The sequence below is a fragment of the Centruroides sculpturatus genome, unplaced genomic scaffold, assembly GCF_000671375.1.
Source record: "Centruroides sculpturatus isolate CEXI.00-Female unplaced genomic scaffold, Cexi_2.0 scaffold296, whole genome shotgun sequence".
Lineage (NCBI taxonomy): Eukaryota > Metazoa > Arthropoda > Arachnida > Scorpiones > Buthidae > Centruroides > Centruroides sculpturatus.
Genome location: NW_019384990.1, coordinates 178,690 through 197,306, shown reverse-complemented (window position 1 = coordinate 197,306; position 18,617 = coordinate 178,690). Strand labels below are relative to the sequence as shown.

Sequence of the window (18,617 nt, the reverse complement as noted above, 5' to 3'; positions counted from 1 at the left end):
ATATATTAGAAAATACTTGTTGTTATCGAGATAAGCGCTTCTCCACAAAAGGAAATCTTACTAACAAGCATGTATGTTTAGAAAATAAGCAAATCCTGGTGGAGGAAAAATCTATATATTCTGTCGTGAGACTTCATGTTCTTGAAGGATTTTCTACTTTCCTTCGATTACGTGAACATTTGGAGAAAGTACTGTACCAGTACAGTACATGGATTTGCTTGTGAAATTGAGAAGCTAGAATTCAAAAATATGAAAGGTAAAATCTCTTCTGAAATTTTAAAAATGCTGTATTTAATTAATATATCTTAAAATAATTGTTTTCATGAATATTAATTAACAGCTCATTCAGTAGTAATTAAAAATATTATGTACCTGACTGTGGTGTATTGTATTTACACTACAGTCAGAATTATGCTTGTTCAGCTTCTTGACGTCACGAAGTAGCGACATCTCGTGGTAAAAAAACAAAACTACGGCTACGGAATCGTTCTGTAATTAGACGCTGTAACAGAGGAAAAGTATGGCGATCGGTCAGAAAATGCCCCCCCCGAGATTAATTTTGGAAATGAGGGTACCTTGAGACACCCAGAAATGCAAAATTTTCGGGTTCTTTTTTTCTGCACGTATGAATGTCAGTGTGTGTGTGTTTTCGTTCACCTACTTTGAAGCTTAATAACTCCCGTGTCTTTTGTCGAAAGGTACTGAAATTTTACAGGGAGATTTGTGTATTAGGAGGATTGTTGATATTAAATTTTTGATAGTTAAAGGTAGGGAGCTGGGAAGATATAGAGATTATACGTTATACTTGGTTGGGGGTCGGACATAATGAAGATTTCACTGGTTATTAGTATTTACACTTTTTTTTATATTAAACTCATCTTTACCCTCAAAATTAAGCTTTTTTTTTTTGAGGGTAGAGGTGCAAAATTAAATAAAATATCACAACAGATGGCGCCATTAGGTTTTAAATAGGTTGTTTTTCCTCAGTTGTCCTGAGGAAACAAATGGGTTGTGTCGGACGTCCTGACGTTTTACAACGATATAAATTATGTAGAGAGGGAGTATTCAAAAGTCAATAGTTAGGTATAGGTTACATGTACAGAAACAAATATTTTATTTCGATAATTATACAGACTTATAAATAGGATGTATCATGTTGTTAATTTATACAGTGCGGTCTCAACATTCTTTAAAGTTATTTGAAAACAAACCAAAAATACAGTATACGTTTTAAAAAATTTCATATATAAATAAGGGGTGACCCATAACTCGGTTAACCAAGAATTATGCACATTCGCAGCAATAAATTAAAACGTTTACTAAACAAGGAGGATCTTATCTTAAGCAATTTTTATAAACTTTGTAACAGAGAATGGTTAACTAATTTTTGGGCCATCCCTTATATTTTCTTATTATTATGTTTATTCAAATTTTTTCCAAGATTTTTTTTACTCTGTTAACAGAAACTACGATTAATCTTGCAGTGTTATCTTACTTTTGGGCCCTAGTACATTGTAATAATATGTTAAAAATATTATTTTATATCAATAAAACTAATACTTTGAATTCATCAAATATAAAGTGTACCAAAAGTTAGTTAACTAATGCAAGACTAAATTAATTCAAATTGTACGAGGTACAAAACATATCCTTAAAAACCATTGCATGGCTTTAAGGGTATGTTTTGTCCATTGGAAAATCGACCATGCCATAGATGAATAGGGTGTATTTCAGCATTGGAAAGAGGTTCAAGGTCGAGTTCATAAGGTGCACGAGGAACATCTTTAGTTATTATAGTGCAGAAACTTCTGAACAATGGTAATTCTATGGGCAGAAGCGTTGTCTTGATGGAAGGGCAAAGCACATATACAAAGCAAAACTCCAATATTTATAAATCCTAATAAAAATATATCATTTTTACATCTGAAAAAAAAATCGTAGTATATAAAATATTCATTTCAATTGAATAATTATTTAAATACACATAAATATAGCCTATTATATATATAGCCAATTCAAAAAAGGTAAAACGTACACACAAAAATAATGTGGTGTTATATATTTCCATAATTTGCACATTTTTCCAAAGAAATGTAGTAATGCATTCTACGTAACACTCATCTCGTCTTTCTTCATAAACCTAAAAGAATATTAAAGAAAATTTTAAAATGCTATCTTAGACGATATTTGCATCAGCTGCTATCATTGGCTAGTAGGACAATGGATGCAAGTATCATCTAAGTATTTCTCTTCATAAGCACACGTAACCTATATCTATAGTATTATAATCTACATGTTTATACGTAGATGTATTATAATCCATAATACATCTACATATAAACACATATAACCTATGTATTTACTTATATTTATAACTTAAAATGAAAATAAAAAATAGAAGAGTAGATTTAATTTTTAGTTAAATTGATACCTGTATTACTTTTGAACTAACCTTTATGCTTGCATTACTTATGTAGTAAGCTGCAGCTCCGCCATATTGATCGTTAATTAAATTCATGAATTGAAAATAACACAAAAGTATCGCAGAGTTATTCCATAGATGATCATTTACGGGAACGTTTATGGTGGATGTAGATAAAGTAGTCTCAAATGGCGAGTTTAAAGAAATTGTCTCTGTACTCGCAGTAGAAGGGTTTTCAGAAGGAAAGTTCGAAGATATTTCTGTGCTTGGAGTAGAAGGATTTTCGAGTATAGTTGAAGAAAGTATTTCTGTTGTTGTACCAGAAGGCTCTTCATCTGTTTCTGTTATTGTACTAGAAGACTCTTCACCTGTTTCTGTTGTTGTACCAGAAGGCTCTTCACCTGTTTCTGTTACTGTACTAGAAGACTCTTCACCTGTTTCTGTTGTATCAGAAGGCTCGTCACCTGTTTGTGTTGTATCAGAAGGCTCTTCACCTGTTTGTGTTGTATCAGAAGGCTCTTCACCTGTTTCTGTTGTATCAGAAGGCTCGTCATCTGTTTCTGTTGTTGTATCAGAAGGCTCTTCACCTGTTTCTGTTGTATCAGAAGGCTCGTCATCTGTTTCTGTTGTTGTATCAGAAGGCTCTTCACCTGTTTTTGCTGTTATACTAGAAGACTCTTCACCTGTTTCTGTTGCTGTACTAGAAGGTTCTTCATCTCTTTTTGTTGTTATATTAGAAGGCCCTTCGTCTATGTTTTTGCTTGTACTAGAAGAATTTCCAGTAAGTGGATTCGTAGAAAAGATTTCTACGCTAATATTAGGATTTACGAAAGGAATTTTTATTGGCCGTGTATCCATTATATTCATTTCAGAATGTAAATGCATAGATTCTGCAAGTCTTGAATTCTTAACATTACGAGGAATATAAGCTTCTTGAATTTCTAAAAATGTAAATTATTACAGTAATAAAATATAGAGCTTACATAAATAAACCTTATACATTAATAAAAACAACGAAATATCAACCAATCAAACGAAATCGAATAAACCCCGGTTTACGACCATTTCCTTTAAAATCACTCGCTTTTACTAGTATAATTATTCTATTATGACGTAACGAAATGTTATATTTAAGCATTAAAATTATTAAATCATCCCTTATGATTTTCTAAGTTAATTTTTATGAGTATAACTATAATTTATGACACCCAATCTATGAGAATTCCATGGCTCAATTAATGGCGGTTTTTTAGGAGGAAGCTGTACAGTGTACACGTCAAATTAACTAAATTTAAGCTGCAATAAATTATAGAATATTTAAAATTATTTAAATTTACCTTGCGTACAGAAAGCTGCAAAGATGATCAAAGAAAATAATCCCGGCATTGGTGATGAAGATGATGATCATGTACTGTACTATGTAATTTTAATTAAAACATGTAGAAAAATATATGCTGTTGGGTAATATAGTATAGAAGTGTTTTTATATTTTAACAATATAAAGAAATAAAAGATTTACATAAATATATTGTACATAATTAATAATTTTTAATAAGGAAATTGAGTAGAGGTAATTATAATGGTATCAATAAACCTGTACATCAGATTTACAGTGGGATTTTTCTATGAAAACTTCGAATATTTCTGTGTAAATTATACAATTTTATATTTATTTTAAACAATAGATGAAAAATCACCTTTATTTCTCTAAGTATTCTTTAGTTAGGGAATTTTTAGAGCCAATTTAAATAGGGAAAAGATAGTCTAATCTATCTGTTAAATCCATTCTAAATAGAAGTAAAGTTAAATGATTGCCACTCACCAGCGGCCATATGGACAAAACCATTGAATACTGGTAGTTAGTCGTGGGTTCGAGCCTCGCCAACAAGTTGGTCACGTGAACTTTATGGGGTTTTCTTTACGTTAGTATGGCTTATTTTACGTTAGTAGGGCTTAGTTGCAGACGGCAAAGCGACAAGTGAGCGATCTGCCGAGGGGGGCCAGACTTTCTATAAGAAACTACCCCCCATTTAGGTGATACAAATGTGAAGAAAAGCCCACCAAAATGGCCAGGTGCGAATCCACGACCAATTACGAGTGTTAAGTGGTTTTATCCACTCGATCTCTGGTGTGTCTTCACGTTATTAACACCTAAATAGGGACCAGTTTCCATAAAATGCCCCCCGGAAGGCTATTCCCCCTCTGCAGAGCAATCAAAACCAGCCCTAAATAATTAATATTTAATTTTAATTATTCTATACATTTTTTATTTCTCTACTGTTTTATAANTAACACTGTTGATAATTCCGTTTTATATGAATTCCATGTTGTACGAGTCACTTAGATTTTATAAATGCGTGTGCCGGGCTTTGAACCGCTCACATATTTGTAAAATCTAAGTGACTCGTACAACATGGAATTCATATAAAACGGAATTATCAACAGTGTTATAGGGGGTCGACTGTAAATGAAAGGTTAAATTAGCAAGTTTATTAATTAAAAACTTAAAACCTTATTAAGTTCATTACTTATTAGGTTTATAAGGTACTAAACAGGGAGGAAATAGTCCATTAAACACTGAAAATTAGTAAAAATAGAAAGTTTTTCTTCATGTTTTAAAACAACTGCTTAAAAGTATGCTGGTTATACCCCGATTTTAAAGTAAAATAACCCGCTTCATCGTAAACCCCGCACTTATGGAACATGGCTTCGGGGTATACAATGAAGCGGGTTATTTTACTTTAAAATTGGGGTATAACCCGCACAATTTCAGACTTGTCTTAGAAACAATTAGCCACGGAGAGAAAGTTTTTGTCCCTCCATTGGTGCGGGTTATACGAAGATTATATTGTTATTGTATCAATTTCTTATGGATTATACACACGAATTACAATAAAAAATTGTGAAGAATAGAAAAATATATCTGCTAGTTTTAATCTAGATTTTATGATGTTAAAGATAATTTATATATATATATAAAATAAAGTTGTAAATACCATTTATATAAAGCGAAATAAATATACTTATCAGGAACAAGATAAAACAATTCATCTTCTTGATGTTTATCTGTGTTATGAGGTATAATTCGCTAGGATCACAACAATAAAATGTCGTGTGAAATGTCGAAAATACGAATTTAAAGGAGATTATATCCCTTGATCAAGGAGATAGGATATATTCAATGACATAACCTTATAATAATTAATGTTTCCGTAATAAACAATTTTAATAATGCATGTTATTTAGAAGGATGTATGCAAAACACATTTCTAAATAGGTTATATAATTAAGTTTAATTTATTTTTTTACTGTATTTTAACACTGATCAAATCTTTCAGATGTTATAGAATTAGTGGATATTTTCGCAGGATCCTTGAGAATAACTTTGAAAAATTAGTACAGATCTATGGGTTTAGAAGCGCGTAGAAGACGGTCAGACGGACATTAATTTAATTAATTAATATATAAAATAGAATGTATTATCGTTACTACATTAAAAAATAGTAAGTTTAATATGGATATTAGAATTTTAACATTGATTATTTATTATTAGCATTTCGTTATTATGCTAATTATAGACATTTAGGTTGTTAGAATATTAATGAATATTTAGTATTCAGTTAGTGATTATTTAGTAAATATATTTTAATGAATTAGCTTAAGCTCCCTGTGTTCCTGTTGAAGTGTAATGTACTGTACACCTTGCTACTGTCTACACAGGAGATCTTGTTCGATGGATTACAACACTAATCTTAACTGGGTCATAGAATATTTAAGACAATACATAAACAGTAGAGTCATTGGGAATGGCTGACCTCTGACCCCTTGTAATGAGAAGCGGAACTGTAAGATAGGATGGATTAACACATGCTCTACAAAAAAGTTACATACTAATGTGAACTTTCTATCTTTTCATTGCGATATTAATGCTCAGGACCGTACAAAACTATCAAAGACCCAGGGACTAAGACCTTCTAATCTCCTGTATACTGTCTTCCGACTCGACACTTTCGGTTTGTAACATTCTTTGCTTGAAACTGCTCTAAATTGATTTTCTGGATTTTATAATTTAAATTTTAATGCGTAAATTTCAGTCTGGGTCCTTATAAATGTCCTATTACAGGTTTTCAACACCTATTTCTTCTGTCTCTCGCCCCCACGAGTAGCCGAGTGGATAAAACTACTCTACACTGGTAGTTGGTCGTGGGTTCTCCCCTCGCCACGTGGAATTTTCCGGGTTTCTTCATGAGTTAATAAAACAAAGAAATAAGTGTTAGTTTCCCATAGAGTCTTCCCGGAAGGCATTTTCTTCGGTATTTTTAATAAATTGCAATTTCTGTATTACACATTGATCTAAAATTCATTTAATTGAGAATACGAACGAACTGGGTCCACCAGTGGCCAAGCGGTTCCGTTCTCTAAACACTGGGAACTTCCAGTGTTTAGTTCAGTCGTGGGTTCGAGCTTCATTAGGACAGACTGATTACGTGGAGTTTTCCTGATTTTATTCACGTCTGTAATGCATAAATAGGGGTCTGTTACCCTTATTTATGCATAGAAGACCTTCCGGAAAGCACCCCCCTAGATAGATCGCTTAAGTGTTGCATCGCCGTAACTTAATAAATAAACGAACGAACTGATTTGTGAAGCTTTTAGAGGTGTTTTTTCCTTCACTTTTTCATTTTTCCGCCTTATGAACACTAAGAGGGTCTTTTCTCCAATACCTATCGTGGGTTCGGCTAGGCCAACAATGAGGCCGGGTGGTTAGGGACGTGCTCCAAATGAAAATTTCTTATAGAATTCGCACGGATTCGAACCCATGCTGTAGTGTAGTAGCAGTTTTCTATATTCTATAAATTAAAACCTTGTTCTAGAAACTTCATCTTTTAATTACACATAGAATTTGTGAATTTTATCCCCACTTATGCTACTACTACTACTACCATGATTATTATTATAATCATTCTAAAGCGGGTCAATGTTAATTTTAATTGTTTATATGTTAATTAGCAGATTTATACCAGTATAAAAATAATATAAAACAATAGTTGACAAAGACACAATGTGCATTTGCATAAAATCCTTCATGAGTTCTTTTCTGTTGGATTGGTTTGATACGATTTTATTCGTATACGACAACGCGACACACGGGCCAACTGACGAGGGGGAATATCTTTTATTGGAAACTGGCCCCTATTGTGACACGTGAAGAAAATCCCCAGTAAACTCTGCGTGGCCTACTCGTTAGCGAGGCCCGAATCCATGACCAGTGTTCAGTAGTTTCACCCAATGGTGGGTCCATTTCTGGTGGAATAGTATCTGTAGTTAGCCGTCATTACGCACGTTAATTAGTTGTTTCATTAGGCTTCAGTATAGGACATTTTTTGGAAGTCCTAGGGTGTACAGTATACTTAATCTCGGGGGAGGGGTCATTTTCTGACCGATCGCCATACTTTTCCTTTGTTATATATATTTATGTAACTGGCGTCTAATTACAGAACGATTCCGTAGCCATAGTTCTGGGTTTTACCACGAGATGCCGCTAGTGTCGTGACGTTCAGATAGCGTATACCTCGTACTGTACGGTGTGCTTGGAATTTTTTGTCGATAGTTTAGCTTTAAAACCATACTTTATCATCGATAATTGGTTTTGAAGTATTCCCGCTACGTTGCTAAGAAATCGTTATGGAAAACAGTGGCGTACCGTAGTGGGGGCGGCACTTTTTAGGGGGCGGCAAAATTTCACAATAAACAATAATAATATCTTGTAAACATTTGAAACATCCTAATCTATACTTGTATGGCGCCTACGATAGTGCTATTGTCCGGACAGTCCGGGAATCGGCTCGCCGGGTGAACTAGTAACTTTTTCATCCGAGGAGTTCCTGCGAAACCTGTTGACCTTTTTTTGCTTGTACGATTCATTCGCGTTCATATACACCACTAATATCCAATAGAACTATTTTAAACAGGTCGCTGCACTACCACCGAATTTTTCATTGCTTGTTCTGTGACAAAACTGAATTTTGGTCTTTTAAATTGAAATACCTAAATAAGGGGGAGCGAAATTTTCTTCCGCCCCGGGCGGCTGACCCCCACGGTACGCCACTGATGGAAAATATTGCGTTGGACATATTAGAAAATACTTGTTGTTATCAAGATAAGCGCTTCTCCACAAAAGAAAATCTTACTAACAAGCATGTATGTTTAGAAAATAAGCAAATCCTGGTGGAGGAAAAATCTATATATTCTGTCGTGAGACTTCATGTTCTTGAAGGATTTTCTACTTTCCTTCGATTACGTGAACATTTGGAGAAAGTACTGTACCAGTACAGTACATGGATTTGCTTGTGAAATTGAGAAGCTAGAATTCAAAAATATGAAAGGTAAAATCTCTTCTGAAATTTTAAAAATGCTGTATTTAATTAATATATCTTAAAATAATTGTTTTCATGAATATTAATTAACAGCTCATTCAGTAGTAATTAAAAATATTATGTACCTGACTGTGGTGTATTGTATTTACACTACAGTCAGAATTATGCTTGTTCAGCTTCTTGACGTCACGAAGTAGCGACATCTCGTGGTAAAAAAACAAAACTACGGCTACGGAATCGTTCTGTAATTAGACGCTGTAACAGAGGAAAAGTATGGCGATCGGTCAGAAAATGCCCCCCCCGAGATTAATTTTGGAAATGAGGGTACCTTGAGACACCCAGAAATGCAAAATTTTCGGGTTCTTTTTTTCTGCACGTATGAATGTCAGTGTGTGTGTGTTTTCGTTCACCTACTTTGAAGCTTAATAACTCCCGTGTCTTTTGTCGAAAGGTACTGAAATTTTACAGGGAGATTTGTGTATTAGGAGGATTGTTGATATTAAATTTTTGATAGTTAAAGGTAGGGAGCTGGGAAGATATAGAGATTATACGTTATACTTGGTTGGGGGTCGGACATAATGAAGATTTCACTGGTTATTAGTATTTACACTTTTTTTTATATTAAACTCATCTTTACCCTCAAAATTAAGCTTTTTTTTTTTGAGGGTAGAGGTGCAAAATTAAATAAAATATCACAACAGATGGCGCCATTAGGTTTTAAATAGGTTGTTTTTCCTCAGTTGTCCTGAGGAAACAAATGGGTTGTGTCGGACGTCCTGACGTTTTACAACGATATAAATTATGTAGAGAGGGAGTATTCAAAAGTCAATAGTTAGGTATAGGTTACATGTACAGAAACAAATATTTTATTTCGATAATTATACAGACTTATAAATAGGATGTATCATGTTGTTAATTTATACAGTGCGGTCTCAACATTCTTTAAAGTTATTTGAAAACAAACCAAAAATACAGTATACGTTTTAAAAAATTTCATATATAAATAAGGGGTGACCCATAACTCGGTTAACCAAGAATTATGCACATTCGCAGCAATAAATTAAAACGTTTACTAAACAAGGAGGATCTTATCTTAAGCAATTTTTATAAACTTTGTAACAGAGAATGGTTAACTAATTTTTGGGCCATCCCTTATATTTTCTTATTATTATGTTTATTCAAATTTTTTCCAAGATTTTTTTTACTCTGTTAACAGAAACTACGATTAATCTTGCAGTGTTATCTTACTTTTGGGCCCTAGTACATTGTAATAATATGTTAAAAATATTATTTTATATCAATAAAACTAATACTTTGAATTCATCAAATATAAAGTGTACCAAAAGTTAGTTAACTAATGCAAGACTAAATTAATTCAAATTGTACGAGGTACAAAACATATCCTTAAAAACCATTGCATGGCTTTAAGGGTATGTTTTGTCCATTGGAAAATCGACCATGCCATAGATGAATAGGGTGTATTTCAGCATTGGAAAGAGGTTCAAGGTCGAGTTCATAAGGTGCACGAGGAACATCTTTAGTTATTATAGTGCAGAAACTTCTGAACAATGGTAATTCTATGGGCAGAAGCGTTGTCTTGATGGAAGGGCAAAGCACATATACAAAGCAAAACTCCAATATTTATAAATCCTAATAAAAATATATCATTTTTACATCTGAAAAAAAAATCGTAGTATATAAAATATTCATTTCAATTGAATAATTATTTAAATACACATAAATATAGCCTATTATATATATAGCCAATTCAAAAAAGGTAAAACGTACACACAAAAATAATGTGGTGTTATATATTTCCATAATTTGCACATTTTTCCAAAGAAATGTAGTAATGCATTCTACGTAACACTCATCTCGTCTTTCTTCATAAACCTAAAAGAATATTAAAGAAAATTTTAAAATGCTATCTTAGACGATATTTGCATCAGCTGCTATCATTGGCTAGTAGGACAATGGATGCAAGTATCATCTAAGTATTTCTCTTCATAAGCACACGTAACCTATATCTATAGTATTATAATCTACATGTTTATACGTAGATGTATTATAATCCATAATACATCTACATATAAACACATATAACCTATGTATTTACTTATATTTATAACTTAAAATGAAAATAAAAAATAGAAGAGTAGATTTAATTTTTAGTTAAATTGATACCTGTATTACTTTTGAACTAACCTTTATGCTTGCATTACTTATGTAGTAAGCTGCAGCTCCGCCATATTGATCGTTAATTAAATTCATGAATTGAAAATAACACAAAAGTATCGCAGAGTTATTCCATAGATGATCATTTACGGGAACGTTTATGGTGGATGTAGATAAAGTAGTCTCAAATGGCGAGTTTAAAGAAATTGTCTCTGTACTCGCAGTAGAAGGGTTTTCAGAAGGAAAGTTCGAAGATATTTCTGTGCTTGGAGTAGAAGGATTTTCGAGTATAGTTGAAGAAAGTATTTCTGTTGTTGTACCAGAAGGCTCTTCATCTGTTTCTGTTATTGTACTAGAAGACTCTTCACCTGTTTCTGTTGTTGTACCAGAAGGCTCTTCACCTGTTTCTGTTACTGTACTAGAAGACTCTTCACCTGTTTCTGTTGTATCAGAAGGCTCGTCACCTGTTTGTGTTGTATCAGAAGGCTCTTCACCTGTTTGTGTTGTATCAGAAGGCTCTTCACCTGTTTCTGTTGTATCAGAAGGCTCGTCATCTGTTTCTGTTGTTGTATCAGAAGGCTCTTCACCTGTTTTTGCTGTTATACTAGAAGACTCTTCACCTGTTTCTGTTGCTGTACTAGAAGGTTCTTCATCTCTTTTTGTTGTTATATTAGAAGGCCCTTCGTCTATGTTTTTGCTTGTACTAGAAGAATTTCCAGTAAGTGGATTCGTAGAAAAGATTTCTACGCTAATATTAGGATTTACGAAAGGAATTTTTATTGGCCGTGTATCCATTATATTCATTTCAGAATGTAAATGCATAGATTCTGCAAGTCTTGAATTCTTAACATTACGAGGAATATAAGCTTCTTGAATTTCTAAAAATGTAAATTATTACAGTAATAAAATATAGAGCTTACATAAATAAACCTTATACATTAATAAAAACAACGAAATATCAACCAATCAAACGAAATCGAATAAACCCCGGTTTACGACCATTTCCTTTAAAATCACTCGCTTTTACTAGTATAATTATTCTATTATGACGTAACGAAATGTTATATTTAAGCATTAAAATTATTAAATCATCCCTTATGATTTTCTAAGTTAATTTTTATGAGTATAACTATAATTTATGACACCCAATCTATGAGAATTCCATGGCTCAATTAATGGCGGTTTTTTAGGAGGAAGCTGTACAGTGTACACGTCAAATTAACTAAATTTAAGCTGCAATAAATTATAGAATATTTAAAATTATTTAAATTTACCTTGCGTACAGAAAGCTGCAAAGATGATCAAAGAAAATAATCCCGGCATTGGTGATGAAGATGATGATCATGTACTGTACTATGTAATTTTAATTAAAACATGTAGAAAAATATATGCTGTTGGGTAATATAGTATAGAAGTGTTTTTATATTTTAACAATATAAAGAAATAAAAGATTTACATAAATATATTGTACATAATTAATAATTTTTAATAAGGAAATTGAGTAGAGGTAATTATAATGGTATCAATAAACCTGTACATCAGATTTACAGTGGGATTTTTCTATGAAAACTTCGAATATTTCTGTGTAAATTATACAATTTTATATTTATTTTAAACAATAGATGAAAAATCACCTTTATTTCTCTAAGTATTCTTTAGTTAGGGAATTTTTAGAGCCAATTTAAATAGGGAAAAGATAGTCTAATCTATCTGTTAAATCCATTCTAAATAGAAGTAAAGTTAAATGATTGCCACTCACCAGCGGCCATATGGACAAAACCATTGAATACTGGTAGTTAGTCGTGGGTTCGAGCCTCGCCAACAAGTTGGTCACGTGAACTTTATGGGGTTTTCTTTACGTTAGTATGGCTTATTTTACGTTAGTAGGGCTTAGTTGCAGACGGCAAAGCGACAAGTGAGCGATCTGCCGAGGGGGGCCAGACTTTCTATAAGAAACTACCCCCCATTTAGGTGATACAAATGTGAAGAAAAGCCCACCAAAATGGCCAGGTGCGAATCCACGACCAATTACGAGTGTTAAGTGATTTTATCCACTCGATCTCTGGTGTGTCTTCACGTTATTAACACCTAAATAGGGACCAGTTTCCATAAAATGCCCCCCGGAAGGCTATTCCCCCTCTGCAGAGCAATCAAAACCAGCCCTAAATAATTAATATTTAATTTTAATTATTCTATACATTTTTTATTTCTCTACTGTTTTATAATCTGATCTGTGTTTTAAATAAACAATATAATCCAACGATTTTCAATCTTTCTTCACTCTGTGCCTTCTTGCGTACCCCCAGTGGTACGTGTACTACTGGTTGAGAATTGCTATTACGACTATAATTAATAATTGTTTTTTTAAATAAAAGAATTACAGAAAAAATAACAAAAACTTCGATCGTATTTAATAAACAATACATTTATTATTATTATTATTATTATTATTTTTAAATTTTACAGAAGATAAGTGAATAAATTCAATTATTCTTTCTGAAATATTTAATTACGAATGCATTACTCAAATATTCGAGCCTTTATCTTATTATAAATGTTTCTTGCATTACAATATAAGTAATCTGCATAGTTAAGTTCGTATTCACACGGTATTTGGGGAGGATTTGGACCAGGCAGAGAAGATACAGACACCTGAAAATAATTATAAATTAATTATAACTTTACTAAAATCTAATAACACCTAATGATTATCTTACATAGTCTCTATCTTCTTCGCATCTATACAAAGGCATTACTATAAAAATAAAGTATATATATATTATAATATACTTGTAGAAACTGTATTATAGTGTTGCGTGACGTAACTTACGATTGTTAATATAATAATTACTTACATTGGGAAAATAGAGCGAGTAGAAGGAACACAGCAGCATACATCTTCGATGGTGAAGGTTAAATGATGCTCCGAACAGACAATGGGACAGTTTAACAGATGGGCTGTTAATTGTGTAACACATAAAGCTGTTAAATAAATAAATAAATTTAAAAATATTGTGTGTTTGATGATTTTAAAGTTGTTATATATTTTTATACGTACCTGTGTATAAATTTACCTGTGTATGAACGACAGTGGGAACGTATTAGGTCCACAATTTGATAATTACAGACATAGATACTATTGTATTATGTGTATTTTTTAATGGTGTATATCTTTTCAGGCGTTCAAAGTATATTTAAATCCATAAGTCATAATTTAGTACCCCTAAAATTGATTTTGCGTAGGAGGTCGTAGAGATCCTACGCAAATAGACTACTGGGGGACTACATAATACACTTATATATTATGTATATTTATATAGATATAAATTTATTAATCGACAGATGGCGACACATCACAAAATTATTTCTGTGTTTATCACACAGCAGAGACTCTCGATGTAGTGAACTCTCAAAGGACGGAAACACCGGCGGGTTCTCACCTCACGACGGTGCAATTTTCCAAGTTTTCTTCGCATTAATAACACCTAAATAGGGTCCAGTTTCTCACAGACTGTCATTCTGGGAGGCACCCCCTTGGCATGTTGCTTGCCTTAACCCATTAATAAAATGAATAAAAACAAAAATTTCATCAGTTTTTCAAATAATTTTAATTTATATCACTTTTTTAATATGTTTTTTACATAGAAAGTCCTGTATGTTTGACCAAGCAACCTGTTTAGTATTTTCTAGTCCTTATATATTTAAACGTAATTTATTATTATTACTACTACATACAAGAAAATGATTTACTTTCTACATTCTTATTAAAATTTAATTACAAATTCTAGAATTTAATAATGTATTTTTTAATTATATTAATCCAAATCTCGAGTTTCTACATTATAATATATAATTATTAATTTGTAAATGAAATCTGAGTAAGGTGAACTATTTGCTGAATTGCTCGAACTTTTCGGAGGATTTGGACCAGGTAGTGCAGGGACATTCACCTGAAAATATTTACAAAATTTTAAAAAGTTTGATTATTTTAGTCCACCATTATTATGTGTCAAGGGGATGAAATCAGGATAGAAATGGGGTAGCCCATATTTTCCTTAGAGAATAACTAATAATATATTCTCATAAGAGAATAATATTGAGAATAACTATGAGAGAAATTTGGTGCATTTAAGATCAAGGGCCATTCTGCAACAAGTTCATAGTTACTCATAGTTTTATAGCGGAAAATAAATGCTACAATAAAACCTCAACACCACATTCCTCCCCTGATTTCATCCTACTATTAAAGCCTTAGACTTTCTAATTTATAAATAAATAGATTTAAAACAAAGAATATTTGATTTAAAATCTTACATATTGTCTTTTTTCTCTAATATTATAAGACATTACTCCTATAAAATACAAATTATGTGTGTTATAATTCAAAATATATCTAAGTTAGGGTGTAATTTATAAACGTACCTTTTAAGAACAAGAGAAAGAAAACAATTGTAGCAGCCTTCATTTTCTATATTTAAGAATTAAATGACGTTTTAAACCTATTAACAATACATTAGTATGACTCATTTAACACAAGAAAATGTTTAATTAATTAATAATTAAATCGTTTCATCACTCATTATTCATGATCTACATAATCGTTATAATAAATAATGAAGCTTTATTTACTTGTTATTGTNTTTTATGATGTTAAAGATAATTTATATATATATAAAATAAAGTTGTAAATACCATTTATATAAAGCGAAATAAATATACTTATCAGGAACAAGATAAAACAATTCATCTTCTTGACGTTTATCTGTGTTATGAGGTATAATTCGCTAGGATCACAACAATAAAATGTTGTGTGAAATGTCGAAAATACGAATTTAAAGGAGATTATATCCCTTGATCAAGGAGATAGGATATATTCAATGACATAACCTTATAATAATTAATGTTTCCGTAATAAACAATTTTAATAATGCATGTTATTTAGAAGGATGTATGCAAAACACATTTCTAAATAGGTTATATAATTACATTTAAATTAACTTTTTTACTGTATTTTAACACTGATCAAATCTTTCAGATGTTATAGAATTAGTGGATATTTTCGCAGGATCCTTGAGAATAACTTTGAAAAATTAGTACAGATCTATGGGTTTAGAAGCGCGTAGAAGACGGTCAGACGGATATTAATTTAATTAATTAATATATAAAATAGAATGTATTATCGTTACTACATTCAAAAACAGTAAGTTTAATATGGCTATTAGAATTTTAACATTGATTATTTATTATTAGCATTTCGTTATTTTTTCGTTAATTATAATTTTCGTTAATTATAGACATTTAGGTTGTTAGAATATTAATGAATATTTAGTAAATATATTTTAATGAATTAGCTTAAGCTCCCTGTGTTCCTGTTGAAGTGTAATGTACTGTACACCTTGCTACTGTCTACACAGGAGATCTTGTTCGATGGATTACAACACTAATCTTAACTGGGTCATAGAATATTTAAGACAATAAATAAACAGTAGAGTCATTGGGAATGGCTGACCTCTGACCCTTTGTAATGAGAAGCGGAACTGTAAGATAAGATGGATTAACACATGCTCTACAAAAAAGTTACATACTAATGTGAACTTTCTATCTTTTCATTGCGATATTAATGCTCAGGACCGTACAAAACTATCACAGACCCAGGGACTAAGACCTTCTAATCTCCTGTATACTGTCTTCCGACTCGGCACTTTCGGTTTGTAACATTCTTTGCTTGAAACTGCTCTAAATTGATTTTCTGGATTTTATAATTTACATTTTAATGCATAAATTTCAGTCTGAGCCCTTATAAATGTCCTATTATAGGTTTTCAACACCTACTTTTTCTGTCTCTCGCCCCCACGAGTAGCCGAGTGGATAAAACTACTCTACACTGATAGTTGGTCGTGGGTTCTCCCCTCGCCACGTGGAATTTTCCGGGTTTCTTCATGAGTTAATAAAACAAAGAAATAAGTGTTAGTTTCCCATAGAGTCTTCCCGGAAGGCATTTTCTTCGGTATTTTTAATAAATTGCAATTTCTGTATTACACATTGATCTAAAATTCATTTAATTGAGAATACGAACGAACTGGGTCCACCAGTGGCCAAGCGGTTCTGTTCTCTAAACACTGGAAGTTCCCCAGTGTTTAGTTCGGTCGTGGGTTCGAGCTTCATTAGCCCAGACTGATTACGTGGAGTTTTCCTGATTTTATTCACGTCTGTAATGCATAAATAGGGGTCTGTTACCCTTATTTATGCATAGAAGACCTTCCGGAAAGCACCCCCCTAGATAGATCGCTTAAGTGTTGCATCGCCGTAACTTAATAAATAAACGAACGAACTGATTTGTGAAGCTTTTAGAGGTGTTTTTTCCTTCACTTTTTCATTTTTCCGCCTTATGAACACTAAGAGGGTCTTTTCTCCAATACCTATCGTGGGTTCGGCTAGGCCAACAATGAGGCCGGGTGGTTAGGGACGTGCTCCAAATGAAAATTTTTTATAGAATTAGCACGGATTCGAACCCATGCTGCAGTGTAGTAGCAGTTTCTGTATTGTTCTATAAATTAAAACCTTGTTCTAGAAACTTCATCTTTTAATTACACATAGAATTTGTGAATTTTATCCCCACTTATGCTACTACTACTACTACCATGATTATTATTATAATCATTCTAAAGCGGGTCAATGTTAATTTTAATTGTTTATATGTTAATTAGCAGATTTATACCAGTATAAAAATAATATAAAACAATAGTTGACAAAGACACAATGTGCATTTGCATAAAATCCTTCATGAGTTCTTTTCTGTTGGATTGGTTTGATACGATTTTATTCGTATACGACAACGCGACACACGGGCCAACTGACGAGGGGGAATATCTTTTATTGGAAACTGGCCCCTATTGTGACACGTGAAGAAAATCCCCAGTAAACTCTGCGTGGCCTACTCGTTAGCGAGGCCCGAATCCATGACCAGTGTTCAGTAGTTTCACCCAATGGTGGGTCCATTTCTGGTGGAATAGTATCTGTAGTTAGCCGTCATTACGCACGTTAATTAGTTGTTTCATTAGGCTTCAGTATATGACATTTTTTGGAAGTCCTAGGGTGTACAGTATACTTAATCTCGGGGGAGGGGTCATTTTCTGACCGATCGCCATACTTTTCCTTTGTTATATATATTTATATAACTGGCGTCTAATTACAGAACGATTCCGTAGCCATAGTTCTGGGTTTTACCACGAGATGCCGCTAGTGTCGTGACGTTCAGATAGCGTATACCTCGTACTGTACGGTGTGCTTGGAATTTTTTGTCGATAGTTTAGCTTTAAAACCATACTTTATCATCGATAATTGGTTTTGAAGTATTCCCGCTACGTTGCTAAGAAATCGTTATGGAAAACAGTGGCGTACCGTAGTGGGGGCGGCACTTTTTAGGGGGCGGCAAAATTTCACAATAAACAATAATAATATCTTGTAAACATTTGAAACATCCTAATCTATACTTGTATGGCGCCTACGATAGTGCTATTGTCCGGACAGTCCGGGAATCGGCTCGCCGGGTGAACTAGTAACTTTTTCATCCGAGGAGTTCCTGCGAAAGCTGTTGACCTTTTTTTTGCTTGTACGATTCATTCGCGTTCATATACACCACT

General features: G+C 32.7%; 1 protein-coding gene and 1 long non-coding RNA gene across 3 annotated transcripts in view; both read right to left on the bottom strand.

Moving 5' to 3' along the window:
• LOC111633014 (uncharacterized protein YMR317W-like) overlaps positions 1-18,617 on the bottom strand; it is a 29,015-nt gene that overhangs the window by 6,463 nt on the left and 3,935 nt on the right. Inside the window, exons 4-11 of the mRNA XM_023377537.1 lie at positions 13,830-13,956; positions 13,692-13,713; positions 13,499-13,626; positions 13,256-13,317; positions 11,005-11,852; positions 10,548-10,692; positions 2,453-3,363; positions 2,012-2,140 (exon numbers count right to left, since the gene is read on the bottom strand). Of these exons, the coding sequence (XP_023233305.1) occupies positions 2,012-2,140; positions 2,453-3,363; positions 10,548-10,692; positions 11,005-11,852; positions 13,256-13,317; positions 13,499-13,626; positions 13,692-13,713; positions 13,830-13,956 (2,372 nt within the window). The remainder of the gene's footprint in view (positions 1-2,011; positions 2,141-2,452; positions 3,364-10,547; positions 10,693-11,004; positions 11,853-13,255; positions 13,318-13,498; positions 13,627-13,691; positions 13,714-13,829; positions 13,957-18,617) is intronic.
• LOC111633001 lies at positions 13,379-14,215 on the bottom strand. Of its 2 annotated transcripts, none has more exons than XR_002757987.1 (4): positions 14,033-14,215; positions 13,830-13,956; positions 13,692-13,729; positions 13,379-13,626 (listed from the first exon to the last, which is right to left on the bottom strand). It is a non-coding gene; the product is annotated as an uncharacterized LOC111633001 (long non-coding RNA). The 2 variants fall into 2 exon arrangements; XR_002757988.1 differs by having other exon boundaries at positions 13,830-13,932; positions 14,033-14,210.